The sequence below is a fragment of the Trichosurus vulpecula genome, chromosome 1 (assembly GCF_011100635.1).
Source record: "Trichosurus vulpecula isolate mTriVul1 chromosome 1, mTriVul1.pri, whole genome shotgun sequence".
Lineage (NCBI taxonomy): Eukaryota > Metazoa > Chordata > Mammalia > Diprotodontia > Phalangeridae > Trichosurus > Trichosurus vulpecula.
Window position 1 is genome coordinate 228,978,465 of NC_050573.1, and position 14,619 is coordinate 228,993,083.

General features: G+C 38.6%; 1 protein-coding gene across 1 annotated transcript in view; it reads right to left on the bottom strand.

The window, feature by feature from the left end:
• The window catches only part of RAB31 (RAB31, member RAS oncogene family), a 182,288-nt gene that overhangs the window by 38,816 nt on the left and 128,853 nt on the right, over positions 1-14,619 (bottom strand). Inside the window, exon 6 of the mRNA XM_036759640.1 lies at positions 4,550-4,659. Coding sequence (XP_036615535.1) covers positions 4,550-4,659 — 110 coding nt within the window. The remainder of the gene's footprint in view (positions 1-4,549; positions 4,660-14,619) is intronic.

Genomic DNA, 14,619 nt, shown 5'->3' on the forward strand with positions numbered 1-14,619 from the left:
AGAAGAAAAGAGTAGAAGAAGAGTTTTAGGATGAAGGGAGGTTTGTTGCCTATCAAACAGGCATTCCAGAGGGCACACTGGAAGGGGTGGGTAGAGTTAAGATGAAATTAATTCTCAGTTTCATCATCTATAAAATGGGGATGATAATACTACCAAAGAGGGCTGCTGTGAAGACTAAATAAAATAATGTATGCAAAGCATTTTGCAAGCCTTCAATTGCTACATAAATGTAAACTAATACTCTAGTAGAATGTAAGTTCATTCAGACTCAGAATGGTGTCACTTTTGAATCTGTATGGCCTGGCACAGTGTAACCACTTAATGTTTTCAAATAAATTCATAGTACATGGGCCTAGGAGGAACAGCATTCATCTCTTCTGAGGTCCTTATTTTATTACTTATTTTAATGATGGGTCTTCCTTGTCTCAGGAGGTTTCTCAGAACTAATGGCAGAATCTCACTAAAACATTTAAATATACTTATAGCACTTAAGGTATATAACAAAGCCATTACAATAATTTAGTGGTAATAGCAACAACAAAATTATTTAATAAAATTTAAGCTTTTAGTACTTTACACGCATTATATCATTTGATCATCGTATCTCATTAGGTGGCTACTAGTCACCTGCATAAAACTACCCACAATAAATGAAATCATTCAGTATCTGGACAAGTGTCCTAGGCCCCAAGATTATAAATTAGTACTTTAGGGAGCAGGAGAGTTACTGTAACAAATTCAACTTGCAATTGCTCGGATGATAACTAGAACAGGCTGGAATTACACACCTGAAGAAGAGCTTAATTAATCCTTCAAACCCAGACATCAAATCCATAGTCCTTTACTGGAAAAGAAATGGTGATGTGGGAATTGGGGTTTTTTCCAATAATTCATCATCCTGGAATTCAACAGCCAAAGTCAACAAGCTCTGCAAAATTCCTGTACTATGGAGAATATGAAGTGAGAACAGGAAAGGAATCCTTTCACAGAATTATTTATACTATGTTGGCTTTGGAGCAACCAGGGTTGAAGAGAAGATGGAACTGACTACAAGGAACTAAAGAACACAAGGGGATAACAGAGGTCTTAGCAACATTCCTTTTTAATTCTCCATATAGCATATTTTAGGTCACGGTTCTCTAAATCCAGCTAGTTCTTGTTAAGGCCAAAACAAGCAAACAAAAGACTCCCTTTTGTGAGTACTGATCTCTGAGTCTAAAGTAATGAAGAAAAAACTAGTTCAATGGAAACCCAATCTCCCCCTGTGCTTTTCTGGGGGAGGCCAACAATGATCTCAGGCGCAAATATCAAACCAAAGAGCTTCCCTTCTGGGGTTGTCAGGTTCCAGTCAATTTGAAAACAACTGCTCACTAAGCTTTGAGCCTTCCCTTGAGGAGGATACCCAATTGTCTTCAGTCCAAGACTCACCCAGCTACTTCTACTTTCAGCAGAATCCCTGAGTAAGTCAATTATAACTGAATGAGGTTTCTTTAGAACCCATGATGAAAAATGCTATCTACCTCCAGAGAGAACTGATGAACTCTGAGTGCAGACGGAAGCAAGCACTTTTTCTTTTAACTTTCCTTATTTTTCTCGTATGTGTGTGTGTGTTTTCTTTTGCAACATGACTAATACTGAAATATGTTTTACATGACTTCACATAGAATTGATATCATATTGCTTGCCTCCTCAAGAGGTAGGGGAGGGGCAGAGAAAGGGAGAGAATTTGGAACTTAAATTTTTTTTAATGAATGTTTAAAAACTTTTAAAATTGGGAAATATTTAAAATGTGCGTATGTATATATGCACATATAAAAACATATTTTATATATACACATATGTATGTATTAACCACAAATAAATATACATATATACACATACACATGTGTATATATGTGTGCGCATATACACTCACTTATACACATACACATGTGTATATGTGTGCACATATACACACACATATATACACATACGTATGTGTATATATGTGTGTGTGCACGCACACACACATATATGCTTTTTTTTTTTTTAAGAATTCCTTTGGAGAGGCTCCCAGGGCTATTGTTCAAAAAGTACCTCCCACCATAGGCCAGAACAGAAAACTTCATTGGCAGAGTTGGTCAAGACAATAACCAGGTATTTCAGGAAAGCTGGCTTGATACAAATGAAGATACTTAAGAGGCCGTCCATCCCAGAACTTTACCCTTTGGCAAATGCCATTCGTGGTAAAACAAAATTTAAAAAAAAAAACCAAAAGGATAACAAGGTACTAAGCAGGAGATGGAGAAGGAAACTGACTTTTTCAATTAGCTGTTCAGTAGTGAGGACAGTCTTTTATGAACAGCTGCTCCACCTAGTTTCCAGTTTGTTTTGGGGAGGAGACAGGATTTTCTGCCATTGTTCAATCAGGTAATAGTAGTTACTAGAGGTTTTAGGTATTTTTGCTTTGTTTATTTACCTTATCATGGCTGATTCTTGGCATCTGCCTCTTAGCCTCCCCATCAAGAGCTACCAAAAAAGTGGCCCTGAGATCCCTAAACACAGAAAGTTCTGTATGGCATATACAATAAGCTTTAGGAATTCGATGTAATTTTTAAAATAATTTAAGCAAATTAAAATTATTTTGAGGATTTTTATTGTTTTTAGTATTTTGTGACATTTTGGGATAATAATGAGATTTACTTAGTCCTTTAAGGTTCACAGGCTTTCCTCACAACCCTGGGGAGTATTTTAGCTGCCCCACCACCACCCCAGTCTCTTTAAATCTCATCCCCTCCTCCCCACATACTCTTTAATCTAATGATACTGCCGCCTTGCTGTTCCATAAATCAGACACTCCATCCTTCTGCTCCAGGCTCTTTCTCTGACTATCACCCAACTCTAGAATGCTCTCCCTCCTCATCCCTACCTCCTGCCTATCAGTCTCAACTAAAATCTACAAAGAGCTCTAAAGATCTTTAACAATCACCTTAAATGAACATGTATCTGGGATATTGTAGAAAGAATTCTAGTTCAGCCTGAATGAGATGACCTCTGAGGTCTCTCCTAGTTCAAAGACTCTGTGATCCTTTCACCTCATCACAGGAGAAAGATGTTGTGATCATCTACAGAAAGTCATTCCCAGTATCTCTTGACTCTAGCACCTTTCCTCCATTATTTATTTCCAACTTATTACGTATATAGCTTGTCTGTACATATATGTTTGTTTGCTGTCTCCCCTATTAATTGTGAGCTCCTCAAAGGAAGGCATATCTTTGTATCCCCAGTGCTTAACAGACTGCCTAGCACATAGTAGGTATTTAATAAATCACTATTAACAGACTGAGTGAATTTCAAGATAAAGTGAAATAATGTTTTTAAAATGCTCTGCAAACCTTAAAGCACTACATAAATGCTAGCTGTTATTATAAGCATTATTATCCCCATTTTACAGATAAAGAAATAGAGGCTGAAAGAGGTTAAATGGTTTGCCCAAGGTCAGAACTAGAAGTCAAATACAGGTTTCTCCTAACTCTAAATTCAGTTTTCTTTCCACTTGATCACAACGTCCCTCTCCTATGATGAAGCGAAAAGATCACAGATTCTCTAAACTGAGAGAGACTTCAGAGGTCATCTCATTCAGCCTAAACTAGAATTCTCTCTTCAATATCCCTGATACATGTTCATTTAAGCTGAATGTTAAAGATCTTCAGGAATGGGGAACCTTCTTAGGAAACTCCATTCCATGCTCAGCTCTAGTTATTAGGAGGCTTGTCCTTATACTTAATCTAAATCTTCTTGTTCAGTCATTTCAGTCATGTCTGACTCTCTGTCACCCCATCTGGGGTTTTCTGGGCAAAGGTACTGAACTGGTTTGCCATTTCCTTCTCCAGCTCATTTTACAAATGAGGAAACTGAGGCAAACAGGTTAAGTGACTGGCCAAGGGCTGTTCAGCTACTAAGTGTCTGAGGTCAGATTTGAACTTGTGAAGACAGGTCTTCCTGACTCCAGGTCCAGCACTCTATCCACTATGCTAAATCTACCACTCATCCTTATTGACAGTTATGATATGATTACTAACTCTTCTCCTCTCCAAACTAAATACCCTCAGTTCCTTCAATTAATCTTCATATTGCAGGGTCTCCAGTCCTCTCACCATCCTGGTCACCATCCTCAGGGGTACTCCAGTTGGCAATGCCCTTCCCAGAGTGTGGTACCCAGAACCTAACATAAAACTCCAGATAGGGTATGACCAGAGCCATGTACAGAGGGATTACCACTGAATTCGTTCTGGAAACGTGGCTGTTAAGGGAGCCTAAGATCACATTGACTTTTTTTCTTTCTTCTTTTCTTTTCGCTACTATGCTACATTGTTCACTTACATAGATCAACGGGTGAGAATACAGAATCGCAGTTTTGGAGCAGGAGTCATCTTAAAGATCATAAGGCTGCAGGTTTGAGTTCTTTATCTGACAGAGCACAAGTTCCATTTGATGGCTACTGATCTAATCTAAGACAGCTTTGAAAATACATACACACAGAGGAGGAAAAAAAAGGTCATTTACTTACTGATTCCTTGAAAGAGTTCCTCAATGTTAATAGCACATTTTGCACTGGTTTCGACTACAACCGCACCTATGGATTCAGCATATTCCTTCGCATCCTTCATAGGAACCTCCCTGGAAAAGAGGTAAAACACATATAGAAATAATCTGTAAAGAACTCAGTATTTAGGAAAACCACTCTCATCCCATCCATCCTTGGCATGATAGAAGTGTCCTCTCCACTCATTCAGCAAGTATACATGAAGATGGTACCATGGCAAGTGCTGAGGTGGATAAAAAAAGAAATAAAAGACCTAGTCCCTGCCCTCCAGAAGATTCTAGTAGAGTCCAGTTCCTACCACTTTGCCTAGCACATAGCAGGCACTTAAAATGACTATTGACTGATCGGAGGGAAAAGATAATTATACAGAATTATAGCTATTTCTTACCTTCCTCTGGAAGACAGTATTCCTAAGCAGACAAAACTAGAGCACATACTTATGCAAATAATGTGTTTGTGGGAAATTTTTCTTGTTGTTCTGTCATTTTCAGTTGCGTCCAACTCCTTGTGACCTCATTCGGGGTTTTCTTGGCAAAGATACTGCAGTGGTTTGCAGGGTCACAAAGAGTCAGACACATCTGAAAAACAAATTACAGGAAATTAAAGGGAGGAAGAATGTGAAGAGAGTTATCTGGTCACACTCTTCTGCGTGAGGTTTTGTTTGACAATGCTTTTCCTAAAATGTGGCACCCAGAACAGAATACAATGAATCACCAACCATTTATTAAGCATTTTCTACCTTTCAGACACTGTGCAAGACACTGGTGACACAAAGAAAAAAGGGGAACAGTGCCTGCCCTCAAAAAGCTTACCTTCCATTTAGGGAGGACAGGAAAACATCTACACATATAAGAAATATAAACCAAAAAAAAATAAAAAACAACTTGGGGAAGGGGTCAGTAGCTGCAGGAAGTTAGGAAAGTTTTGTTTGTTTGCTTTTGCAGAAAGTAGCATGTGAGCTGAGTTTTAAATGAGATAGGAGATTCTAAGAGATGTGGGTAAGGAAGGAGAGCATTCCAGACTTGGGAGACAGCCAGTGAAAAAGGTACAGAAAGAGGAGATGGGACATTGTGTGAGAGAAGGAGCAAGGAGGCAGTTTGGTTAGTTTGCAGAGTTCAGAAAACAGAGTAATGTATAAAAAAAGATTAGAAATCGAGGTTGGAAATGTGCTGTGAAGGCCTTCAAAAGCCAAAGAGAGGAGTTTGGCTTCACAAAAGCTCACATAGTTATTAAGGAAACTGAGAACTTTTGGATAATTTGAATTATCTAAAAATGCAATAAGAAAACTTATGAGGTGGTAGATGCCTACTGTATGCAGCACTGTGCTGGGTGCTGAGGTTACAGAGGTGACTGGGGGACAAACTTTGTCCTCAAAATGCTTAGAGTCTGATAGGGGAAAAGACACGTACGCAAAAAATCACAATGTGAAAGAAGATGTGATAACTGTGAAGAAAAAAAGCCTAGGCAAAGCACAAAAGAATTTAAGACAGGAGGGATAAATTTCAATTCAAAATGGGTTGTGATCAGGGAAGGGTTCACAGAGGAAGTGACAACTGAGTCAGTCCTTAAAGAAAAGGGGAGATTCCAACAGATGGGCCTGATGAGGGCTATGAAAGGTAATGTTGTAAAGAAATAGGGGCAGGAGGAAGTGTAATGGCAACCACACTGGCATTCTCAGAATGGCTGCTAGTTCAGGTTGTTAGATCTGCTTCACAAAGGAAAACAACTTAAAAGGGGGCAGTGATCTTCTTTAATTACACAGAAAAAAATACAAAGACAAATAAAGACCAACAGGGCTCTACTGCCTGAATCAAAGTTTTACATCCACCATTGAATCAAGAGAGCCTTTACCTCTGAGGAGTCGAGGGGTTCTGAACATACTGCCACTCACAGTCTTGACCAGGAAATCACAACATCTTTTTCATAAGCAAGCTCCGAAAGCAAAAGCTCACTTCTCCAAAATATATACTCTTTCAGCTAATAGGCTCAGAGCCAGAAGGCATCACAACCTGACTCATTTTCTAATTAGTTTATTAACAAAAGGTGTGCAAGCCTTCCTCTAAGCATGTTTCCCTTAATGGACTCCACATGAGGCCTATTTATGGGCAGGGAGATGTTATATGCCCCTCCCCCCCATAAACATTACAGGGAGGCATGAGCAAAGGTATAGAATCAGAACAGAAGAGGAAAAGAACAAGAGTCAGAGAATAACCAAGTGAGGACGGAACATGGGGCACATGAAGGAATTTAATATAAGGCTAGAAAAATAACTTGGGAGCCAGATTACAAAAAGCCATAAATGTCAAGATTAGGAGTTTATATTTAATAATAACAGCCAGCATTTATATAGCACCTACTATGTGCCAAGCTATTATGTTCTAAGTGCTTTATACATATTATCTCATTTGATCCTTACAACAACCCTGGGCAGGAAGTGCTATTATAGTCTCCATTTTACAGTTAAGAAAACTGAGGCAGAGAATGTCTAGGTAACTTCCTCAAGATCACACAGACAAGTAAATGTCTAAGGCCAGATTTTTAACTTGGGTCTTCCCAACTCCCTATCCACTGCACCTTTATTTTGTAGTTGCCTCTTTATTTTGTAGTTAATAGAGAGTCAATAAAGTTTTCTGAGTAGAAGACTGACAAAATGCTAGAAAGATTTTATAGGCAGTGATGTGAAGGAAGGATGCATTAGAGAAGGAATAGGTTGGAGGCATTAAGACCAATCATTAAGGCAAGATGTTGTGAAGGATGAAAGTAGACATATTGTGGCATAAATGGAAAAGAAGGCATGGCTAAAAAAAATAGCCAAAGCCAAAGTGGATATGGGAAATGAAAGAAAGGAAAGAGTCAAAAAATGACTTTGAGATTATGAGACGTGGTCCTGGGGAGAATGATCATGCCTTAAATAAAAAGAGCAATATTAGGGGCAGGGTCAAGTGTTGAGGGTAACGTGGTAAGTTCAGTTTGGGTAACATTCAGTTTGAGATGCTGGTGAGACATTCAGATGGTATATCTAGCAGACATCTGGAAATTTAAAAAAAATAGCTCTAGAGAGGTAGTTCTTAATCTTTTGTGTGCATCATGGACCCCTTCTCAGAATAACATATTTAAATGCTTTTAATGTTTTAATTTAAATATTTTAAGCGCAGAATACAAAAGGAAACCAATTGCATAGAAACAAAGATATAAGAAATACATATTTTTTAAGCTCAAGTTCACAGATGACAGGTCAAGAATTTCTGCTCTAAGGCAAGGAATTTTTCTACCTCCAGCAGCATTTGTAGTAGAGAACAAAGAATGTAAAATTTAGATTCAGGAAATCTGGGTTTGAATAATGGCTCCATTGCTCTGTTACCCAAGAGAACTCAACATGCCTGTAGTTAAATCAAATAAACTCTTTGGGTTTCAGTTTCCTCCTCTCTAAAAAGAGAGTTGGCTGGTCTTTAGACCCTTCTAGCACTAGATGTTATGATGATCCTGGGTTGCTTAAGAGACCCACAGTTCAGGTGCTGCCACTCAGATCAATAACCTTGACTCATTCAGTCCTGATAGTCAGATACTCAAATGGATCTGGGATCTCTTCAACTGAGTCTTTCTTCCAATGATGTTGATTGCAACCCATCGATGCCTGTCCATCTTCTGCAACTCAAGACTCAATTCAAATCTCATCCTATGCAGGAGGCCTTTCCTGAGCCCACCAACTGAGAGCGACTCCCTCTGAGATTACCTTCCACCTACTCTGTATATATCTTATCTGTACATAGTTGTTTGCATGTTGTCTTCCCCTTCAGAACATGAGCTCCTTGAGGGTAGAAACCATGTTTTTACATTTATTTGTATTCCCACACTTGGCACAGTGCCTGGCACATCATAGGTGCTAAAAACAGAACTACTCTAGACATCCTCTGAGTCTCCCCTAATCAGTAACACTGGCCATACTGTTCTTAAGATTCAGGCTCAAAGTGGGGAGCTAAATATCATTATGCTTACAATCACAGAATGATTCCAATAATGAACCGTGAAAAATGCTTAGTGATTGATTGTTATCCACATCCAACTCTAAGTCCATTATAGGGAGTCCACCCAACTTGTTGTAGGCCTTCTTCACTTTCTTTAGTCATTGTGAAGAGATGAGTGAGGCGCTTTTGCTGTCCACCTGTCATCCCTTACCCTTGCCGTGTGATGAGCCCATCTTCTAAGACCCCTTCCAAATCTAAATCTATAATTGACCCTATGACCTTTATTCAAATTCAGGCTTTGTTACTTACTCTCCATGTGGTCTTAGGTATATTACTTCCCCTCTCTAGGAACCATTTTCATCATCTGTAAGATGCAGGAGTCATACTACAGGGTGTTCCTAAAGTCTGGACACATAGGCAAAAATGCATATTTTCAAGAAATGAAACGAATGAAATTTTCAACAACATTTTATGTAATTGGAATGTTAACAAATAACATCTTCAGTATGATTTCCATCATTTGTGGGGCAAAGGGTGATGCGCTTTGCAAGATTCATGTGAACTCGATGCAATAGCTCCACATTGCCGTCAATTTTAGCACATTCACTCTTTATGAGTTCAATCAAGTGGGTTGTATCCGTGATTTTCGTTGAGTACACCTTCTCCTTTAGCATACCCCAGAAAAAGAAGTCAAGGGGGCTAAGGTCTGTTAATATTCCAAATATTTCAAAATATGCATTTTTGCCTATGTGCCCAGACTTTAGGGTCACCCTGTAGAAAGTCAAGATGGCGTAGTGGTAAGTACTGGGCTTCTGTCCTGACTCTTATACTTATTAATTATATGACCACAGGCAAGTCACTTAACCTCTCTTACCTCCTTTCGTCTATAAAATGAGGAAAATAATGGTTCTTAACTCAAAGATTTAGAAGGATTAAATGATATAACGTGTGCAGTGTTTTGCAAGCTTTCAGCTGCTATATAAATATCAGCTGTTATTTTTATTAAATTATCACTAAGGCACCTTCAAGTGCTAAAATAAGAACAGAAACACCTGCAGGACTTTCCTAACAGGGTTGTTTTCAGGAACTAATGAGGGAATGTATGTAAAGTACTTTGTATACTTTAAAATACCATATAAATGTAGGTTAATATTAAATCCTATAGTCCCATAAGCTGTATATGAGAATGGGAGTTTTGATGATTAAGGTTCCCTTTCAGAAGGAGGTTGCATTCCAAGCCCTTTCCCAGCTTAACCATTAAAACAGAACTATTCCAGATGTCCTCTGAGGCTCCCCTAATTAGTAACACAGGTCATACTTCTCAAGACTCTGGCTAAAAATATCATTACACTTAGAATCACAGAATGATTCTGATAATGAAACTGGCATGTCAGAGGTCACCTAGGCCCTCCCTATGCCTGCTTTATAATTTTACACATACGGAGTAACACCTCAGAAAGGTCTGCTACATCTAGGGCAGGATGAAATAAACATACGTCAGGGGGCGTTTTTACAGTAACAAAGTCAATATGATCTTCTGAATTCCTCCCCTATTGCCCCAAAACACAGGAAGGTATGTTTTTTCACACACGCATTGTATTAAAAATCTGTTTCTAAAAACCCCTAAAATATAAACAATATACAGAAATTTCAAAATAGGCCATACTCTGGGAAACTGACATTTACCATCCAAAAAAAAGGAAAAAGTTTTCCTCCCTCTTTACCCTCTTCCCACTGTCATGGTCCCTATCCAAGGTCAAGTTTAAAATGGCAAATAAGCTGGCAATATCGTAGCATGGCAACAGTGAGCAGTACATGATGGTTAAATGTCTGGTGGAATAGTTTTTGCCACCACCATCCCACATGTTTAAAGTATCTGGGCCAAAAATGATGGGAAATATTCACAACACTCCATCAAAATCCTGCAGAGGCAAGCTGTGGGATGCGTGTGAAGGCTGTTGTGTGTGGTGAAGCAGATTCTTATAGCCTTCCCTGATACCAAGGACAGCCACCGAAGTGGATAATGAGAGTTTGTTATGCTCCCATTACCTCTTATATTTTCTCTAAATATCCAGGATATTCATGTAACACAGATGAAGTGAACTCTTAAAAGATAGTTTTGAAGCAGCAACGTGTATGTTTAAAAATAAACTTTTACTGATGCTAGATGCAATTTACCTGTGAGGAAGAACAAAGACCAGAAAGAACTTTTTAAGCTAGTAAATAATTACTACATTTATACCAAAAGACCCAATTATACTTAGCATATATATAGAACCCTGTAGCTAATCCACTCAACATCTCTATCATGGGAGTGAGAACCTGTTCCCATGAGACCCTGCCTGCTTAATCATGTGGACCCGGAGCTACTATTTACCTGCAACCAAAGCCACAGTGTCAAGTTCACACCATAGACTTAGACTGAGTGTTTTCTCATGGAAAAACACCCCAGGTCTGAAAGCAGACCCTAGTTCCCGGAGAAGAAAAAGATTTTTATTTTTTTATTTGAATTCAACAAATAGATATTAAGTATCTATGAGGAACAAAGCATTACACTAGGCCTGGGAATACAAAGAGCAAAACAATCCCTTCCCCCAAGGAACTGACATAAAGAAAAGTTTATAAGGAACAAGGCCTTTGAGCATTGCTTTTAATAACAGGATTCATACCCTGTCTCTGGGCGGAAAATGAAGATAACCAAAGAAGGTCGTGTAAAGAAGAGATACCAAAATACACCCCATCCCTCACAGCAGAGAGGTGAGGGATTACTAGGGCAAAAGACTGTATGCCTTGTCAGATGAGGTTTTTGTACCAGATGTTTTTGCTTAACTGTTTTTCTTTGTCACAAGTAAGGGTTTGATAGTGGCAGGGGAGGGGCAGATGACTGTAATATAAAGACAAAAGTCATCAATAAAAGGGTTTAAAATTTTTTTTTTTATTAAGGAAAGTGAAGGTAACATCTAGGAAAGAGGATGGCTTAGGAAGAACTGCTCAGGTCCAGATCTCAGGAATTGACAGTTATACCTTTTCTCCCTCACTCTTTGGGGTTCATCCCTTGTAGACCTTTCTTATGGCTCCTCTTCCTATTTCAGCCCACTATCTGATGGTGAGACTCTAAGCTAGGAGTCCAAACATCTGGAAAAATGCAGTGCTTGAAAATGATCCCTAGGATACCTGGAATTCATGATAGAAACTCCAGGGAAACTCAGGGCAGCATGCAGATTGAAAGGAAAATGAATACTTGCTCTTCTGGAAAAATTTTCTGTATCTAAAGCTGACCCTCAGTAACACTATGTTAAGTGACACTTTTGAAAGCCACATTTTGTCTACCATAGGATTGGATGGAGTGTTGGCCTTACCTGAGTTCAAATACTGCCTTTGCTACTTAACTATCTGTGTGACCCTGGGCAAATCACTTAACCTCTATGGGCTTCTTCAGTCTGGACCAGAGGTCTGGACCAGATGATCTCTCAAGTCCCTTCTAAAACTGAAAGCCTATGACCCTAATGATCTGCCATCTGTGGGCCTGGTTGAGAAAGAGATTCAGTCCTCTTAAGAGGCCCTGACCTTCCTTTTTGCTCCCTCCACTTTCATGATTAACCAGCAGATGTGCAGTCACCTACTTCAGTCTCTTGGCACCAACTATCAGCAAAAGATAACCTCCCTGTAGTCCAACATGTTACCAACTGTCGTTGAATGACCTCATATAAACTGCTTTTCCATGCAAGACATGTCAGCAAAAATTAGTATCTATCAATAAATTAATAAACATCAATTAAGGGCCTGGCATTGTTTTAGGAGAGAATACAAAAATTAAACAGTCCTTGCCCTCAAGGAGCTCACATTCTATTGTGGGAGATAGCAAACACACATATTAGTGTGTGCCAAATATATACCAAATAAATAAAGATAATTTTTTAGGTGGAAGGCAATAGAATTTGTGAGGGAGGGATCCAAAAAAGATTTATGCAAGGAGTGGAATTTTAATTGACCTTTGATGAAACTAGATATTCTTTCAAAGAGAGGTAAAAAGGGAATGCATGCTATAAATGGAGTCTAGAGTACATTCTATGAATGGCATCTAGAGTTCATTCCATGGATGGGATCTAGAGTGCATTCCATGAATGGAGTTTAGAGTTCACTCCATGAATGGAGTCTGCTATACTCATAAGAAAGGACCTTAGGAAAAGATCAGTGTTTGATTCTGATACTCCAATAATTTGATATTTCATTTAGAATTTTGCTGATTTTTGATAGTCTTAGCATTTGTTTGTCATGCTTGAGGGTTATTAAATATTTGATCTGGATTCATCTAGGGTTTTTACCATCCTGCATCTCCAATTCTGAAAGTTTGTAGGACATCAAAAAGTATTAAAGTTCCCAATCATCACTTCTGAGGTTGGGTTGAATGTTGGATATACAATGTTCATAATCAATGCAGAAAAATTAACTACTGAATAGGCTCCATTCCATTTTCCAAAGTCTGCCTAGAAATTATAGATTTAATGAGCTATCTGGCAATTCTAACTTTAGTCTTCATCTGTTGCAAGAATTAAGCAACAAGACTCTATTAGGCATCTATAATGTGCCAGGAACTGTGCTCTGTTCTGGGAATACAAAGAAAAACTGAAATGAAATTACTTTAAGACAACAGCATTTTTAAATATAAGAAAACATAAAATATAATAAGTAAATACAAACAGTAAAGTCTTAATTCAAGTTAAAAATAACAAGTAAATATGCAGTAATTTCTGGTGAGTACTGGCAGCTCAAGGGATCAGAGGAAGCTTCATTTAGGAAGAACATGAACTGAACTTGGAAGAGGACAAAGGATTCCAAGAGGCATCAGAAAGATCAGGTGCATTCCAGGCACAGGAGAGGGCTCAGCCTCAGTAAAGGCATGAAGAGGAAGGGTGGTACCTTGTTCCTGAAGAAAAGCCAATCAAACAGTCTAGCTAGAATGCAGACTGCACCCAATAAGTCTGAAAAGGTAGGCAGACACTAGATTGTGAAGGGCTTTCAGTACCAGACAGCAGCTTATATTTCATCCTGGAGGCAACAGGGAGTTACCAGATTCAAAACAATGTCTGGACTGCAAAGTCCCAAATCCTGAAAATTCTCCCTTTCCCCTTCCTCTAGTTCCCATGTCCAAATTGCACAGGAAAATTTTAACATCTGGGTGTCAAAGCGGCATAATCTAGAGTTGTTTTTTTTATTTTATTTCAGCTATCCTTTATATAATACTTTAAAGTTTATAATATGTTTTACAAATATTACCTTGAGATATTCGTAAAGAACTTAACACAGTGGCTGGCACATAGTAGATGTTATATAAATATTAGCTATTATTATTAGATCCTCTAAATAACCCTGGAAGATGGGTGCTATTATTATCCCCATTTTACAGCTAAGGCAGATGGGTTAAATGACTTGCCCAGGGTCATACAGCCAGGAAGTGTCAAAGGCTGAATTTGAACTCAGGTTTTCCTGACTCCAGGTCTAGCACTCTGATCCACTGTGCCAACTAGCTGCCTCTTTTTTTGGACTATGGAGATAATCTACCTACCTACTTCACAGGGATGTAGTGAACATAAATTATAAAAGACTCATGATAGTAAAGTTAAATGAAAATTACAAGTTGTAGTTGTAATGTCTCTATGCTGTCCTTCTGACTTGTCGGGTCATTGTAGTGCAAACTAAATCACAATAAATATTTGTTAATTGTTGATTTTTAACCTAGAGTTATTGCCTCTAGTCTCTCTGATCCCTGCTACTTAGCACTTCTAGTTTTCCTTTTCCAGCTCAAGAATTTAAAATGTCTCCCTGATCTACTGAAGTCCAAATTCTTCCACTTGTCTTTCAACCACTTGTCCCAAATCTACCTTTTCTACCCGGGTGGTCACATTTTCAACTGTATTATTTTATACTTCCCAACACAAACCTTTAGACAGACTAGTCTCTTTAATATCTCACACACATACCATACTCATTCACACCAGTACCTTTGCTACTCTCCCTAAATGTCTCTGAGCTGTCTAGCTTCTATTAACTCACCCCCTTTGCTCACAG